At 69.5% G+C, this 2666-nt stretch overlaps 1 protein-coding gene across 1 annotated transcript in view; it reads right to left on the reverse strand.

Moving 5' to 3' along the window:
* Positions 1 to 331: 331 nt before the first annotated feature.
* The window catches only part of LOC122673945 (collagen alpha-1(I) chain-like), a 2930-nt gene continuing 595 nt past the window's right edge, over positions 332 to 2666 (reverse strand). The window contains exons 1-4 of the mRNA XM_043871827.1: positions 1880 to 2666; positions 1253 to 1399; positions 847 to 1141; positions 332 to 526 (exon numbers count right to left, since the gene is read on the reverse strand). The exon at positions 1880 to 2666 is cut by the window's right edge and continues 595 nt beyond it. Coding sequence (XP_043727762.1) covers positions 332 to 526; positions 847 to 1141; positions 1253 to 1399; positions 1880 to 2666 — 1424 coding nt within the window. The remainder of the gene's footprint in view (positions 527 to 846; positions 1142 to 1252; positions 1400 to 1879) is intronic.

Raw genomic sequence — 2666 nt, forward strand, 5'->3', positions numbered from 1 at the left:
GGGCCCTCGGGTTCTCTCTGACCGAGGTGTTTTCCGCGTCGCACTCCGGAGGTGGGGACCCGCCCGCCGGAGTCGTGAGGGGTGACCCGGAGAGGACGGCCGGCGCGGGCGCGTGTGCGGTCCCCCGGTGGGGTCCGGTCGCCTGAGGCGTCTCCCGGCACGCATGCCTTTTCTTTTCTCAAAGTCCCGATAGGTCCGGAGACGTGGATGGACCGGGCCCTGCTTCCGCGGGTGGCCGGGGAGGGCGCGCTCGACCGTTCAGCGTGCCCTCGTGGGTCTCGGTCGTTGGACGCGACTTTTTCTCACCCCTCCCCAACTCCCTGAATCCCGGTCAGTCAGGAGGTGGGTGGGGACCGGCTCGAGCCGTCCTGGGTGCCCTGTGTAGGACGGTCTGGGCCCCGGGCGTGGGCCCTGGTCGGGGCCCGCTCGTCTTGTTGGAGGCGCCCCGCTGACGGTTCTTTCTTCTTTTTTCTTTATGCACGTCGAAGTCAAATCCCTGTTCGGAGACTCGGACGGACCGGTACGCCTACCCGTGTGGGCGAAGCGGGGAGGGAGTCTCCGGCCAGCTCCCTCTCCCTTGGCGTCCGCGCCCCCACTTTTGCCACCACGCGGCCCCCTCTCCCCCCCCCCCCCCCCAAGTCGACCAGATGGCCCCCGAGAGCTCCAGGCCTGATGTTCATGGGGTAGTGCTGGGGACAGGTGGCCGGGTCAAGGTTCCGGGGTCCCTCCCTGCGAGTCATAGATGGGCCCCGCTGTCGTCTGCTGTCATTTTGTCGCCCAAAATAGGTCTTTTTTGCCACCAGGTAAGTGCTGACACGGTCTCCTTTGGTGTCTGCCGCCGAGGACTTTGGGTCTCTGGATGCACGCGGGGCTCCGGGCCTGTGGGCCGCCAGCTGGCGCCTGGTTCTGCCTTTGCCGCTGGAGCCGCCTGCCTGGGCCTGTGCGCCGGCTCCTGTGTGGCGTGTCTGGCCGACCCAGCTCGTGGTGCCGCGTCTGGGCGACCCGAGGGTGGTGGGGCGAGGCGGTGTGGGTCTTTGGCCCTGTGCTCCCCGCTGCGGGCACCCGGTGGCGGCTGGGACGACCCCTGCCCTGTAGGCTCCGTGCCAGCTGTTCTCCTCCTGGGGTCGTTGGCTGCTCTCGCCTGAGGTGTGAGGTTGTGGGCAGGCGGGGGGGAGGTTGTCGGCGAGGCTTAAAGCGGGCCCCTCCGGTGACTGTCCTCGCCTGTGCCTTCCCCCCCCCCCCCCACACACACCTTGGCTCAGCTGATTGATGTGGTGTGGTTGTGCTCTCCCGGGCCGGGCCTAAGCCGTGCCGGACGAGGGACGGGTGTTCCCAGTGAACGTGTCCGCTCTTCTCGGTCTGTCCACGGGGCCCCTCGCCTGTCTTTTCCCCCTTGCCCCTCGGGCAGGGTGAGGAAGGCAGGGGTTTGGGGTGTGGCCTCCGGCCCTGACCTTCGGTCTCCCGTCCCCCGCCTTGGGGTGCCTAGTGGGGGCCGTTGGGCTTTGGACACAGCAGATGCGCTTGCTTCGCCTTCCTGGCGTGTGCCCCGCGAGCGGCCCTCCCTGCGGTGGGGAGGGCTGTGCCGCTGCCATGCCGCGTGCCCGTGCTTGGGTGTGTGAGCATGCCTCGTTGGACCCTCGGTGGTGCCCCTGGAGTGCTCCAGGTCGTCCCTCAGGTGCCCGAGGCCGAGTGGTGGTGTCGTTTTCCCTTAACCCTGTGTCCTCCTTGGGTCCCCACCACGGTGGTGTGCGTGTGTCCCATGGGGGGGGTCGAGACGGTAAGAGAAGCATTGTGTGCTCCCCTCGTCGTGGCGGCTGACGGATGAGGCCTCGCAGGGGGCCCTGACCGCGCACATGCTCCTGTGTGGTGGTCCGCTTACCTATGCCGCAGACCCCTCCCGCCCAGTTGAGTGGCGGCTCCTGGTGTGCCTCCGTGGGCCCGAAGGAGAGACGATCGGGTGAGGGACGGTGCGCCCTCGGTGAGAAAGCCTTCTCTAGCGATCCGAGAGGGAGCCTTGGGGTACCGGACCCCCCAGCCGCTGCCCCTCCTGAGTGCGCAGTGGCCACCGTGGCGACTGCCAGAGCACGTGGGCAGAACCCCCCCCCGTGGGGAAGGGGGGTGATGGGTGCACCGGCCCCGCGGTGGGGCCGTGTGCTGCTTGTTGCCTACTGCGGCCCGCGCCTCCCCCCTCTGAGTTGGGGGAGGGTCCCGCTGGGCCCTGCCGGGTGTCCGGCGAGTGGGGAGCCGTGTGTGCTGTGTTGTGCGCAGCCGGCCCCGTGGTGTGAGCCCAGGGGGAAGGGGGGGCGTTGGGGTGCGACTGCCTGGTCGGCCCCGGCTCCCCCAGCCCTGCAGCCGTGGTGAGGAGGAGCCTGTCGTGCCCGCCCTCGCCCCTGAGCCGCAGCCGGTGGCGGTGTGGTGGGCCCGTTCGGGGCCGCCCTTGCTCGAGAGTGTGTCCCCAGGATGTTGAGCCTCGGGGTCAGGCTTAGACGGAAGACGGATCTGTTGAGGAAGGGATGGATGGATGGATGGAGGAAGGTTGGGTGGACGGCACGCCGGCCCTGGCGGCGGGGCTGGGGTGTGGGGCCCGCTCCAGGGATGGCCAGGAACGGCCGGCGTCCCAGGCGTTGCGGGACCGCCCTCGTGTGTGGGTGGCGGTGGGATCCCGC

This window comes from Cervus elaphus, chromosome 18 (genome assembly GCF_910594005.1).
Source record: "Cervus elaphus chromosome 18, mCerEla1.1, whole genome shotgun sequence".
Taxonomy (NCBI): domain Eukaryota; kingdom Metazoa; phylum Chordata; class Mammalia; order Artiodactyla; family Cervidae; genus Cervus; species Cervus elaphus.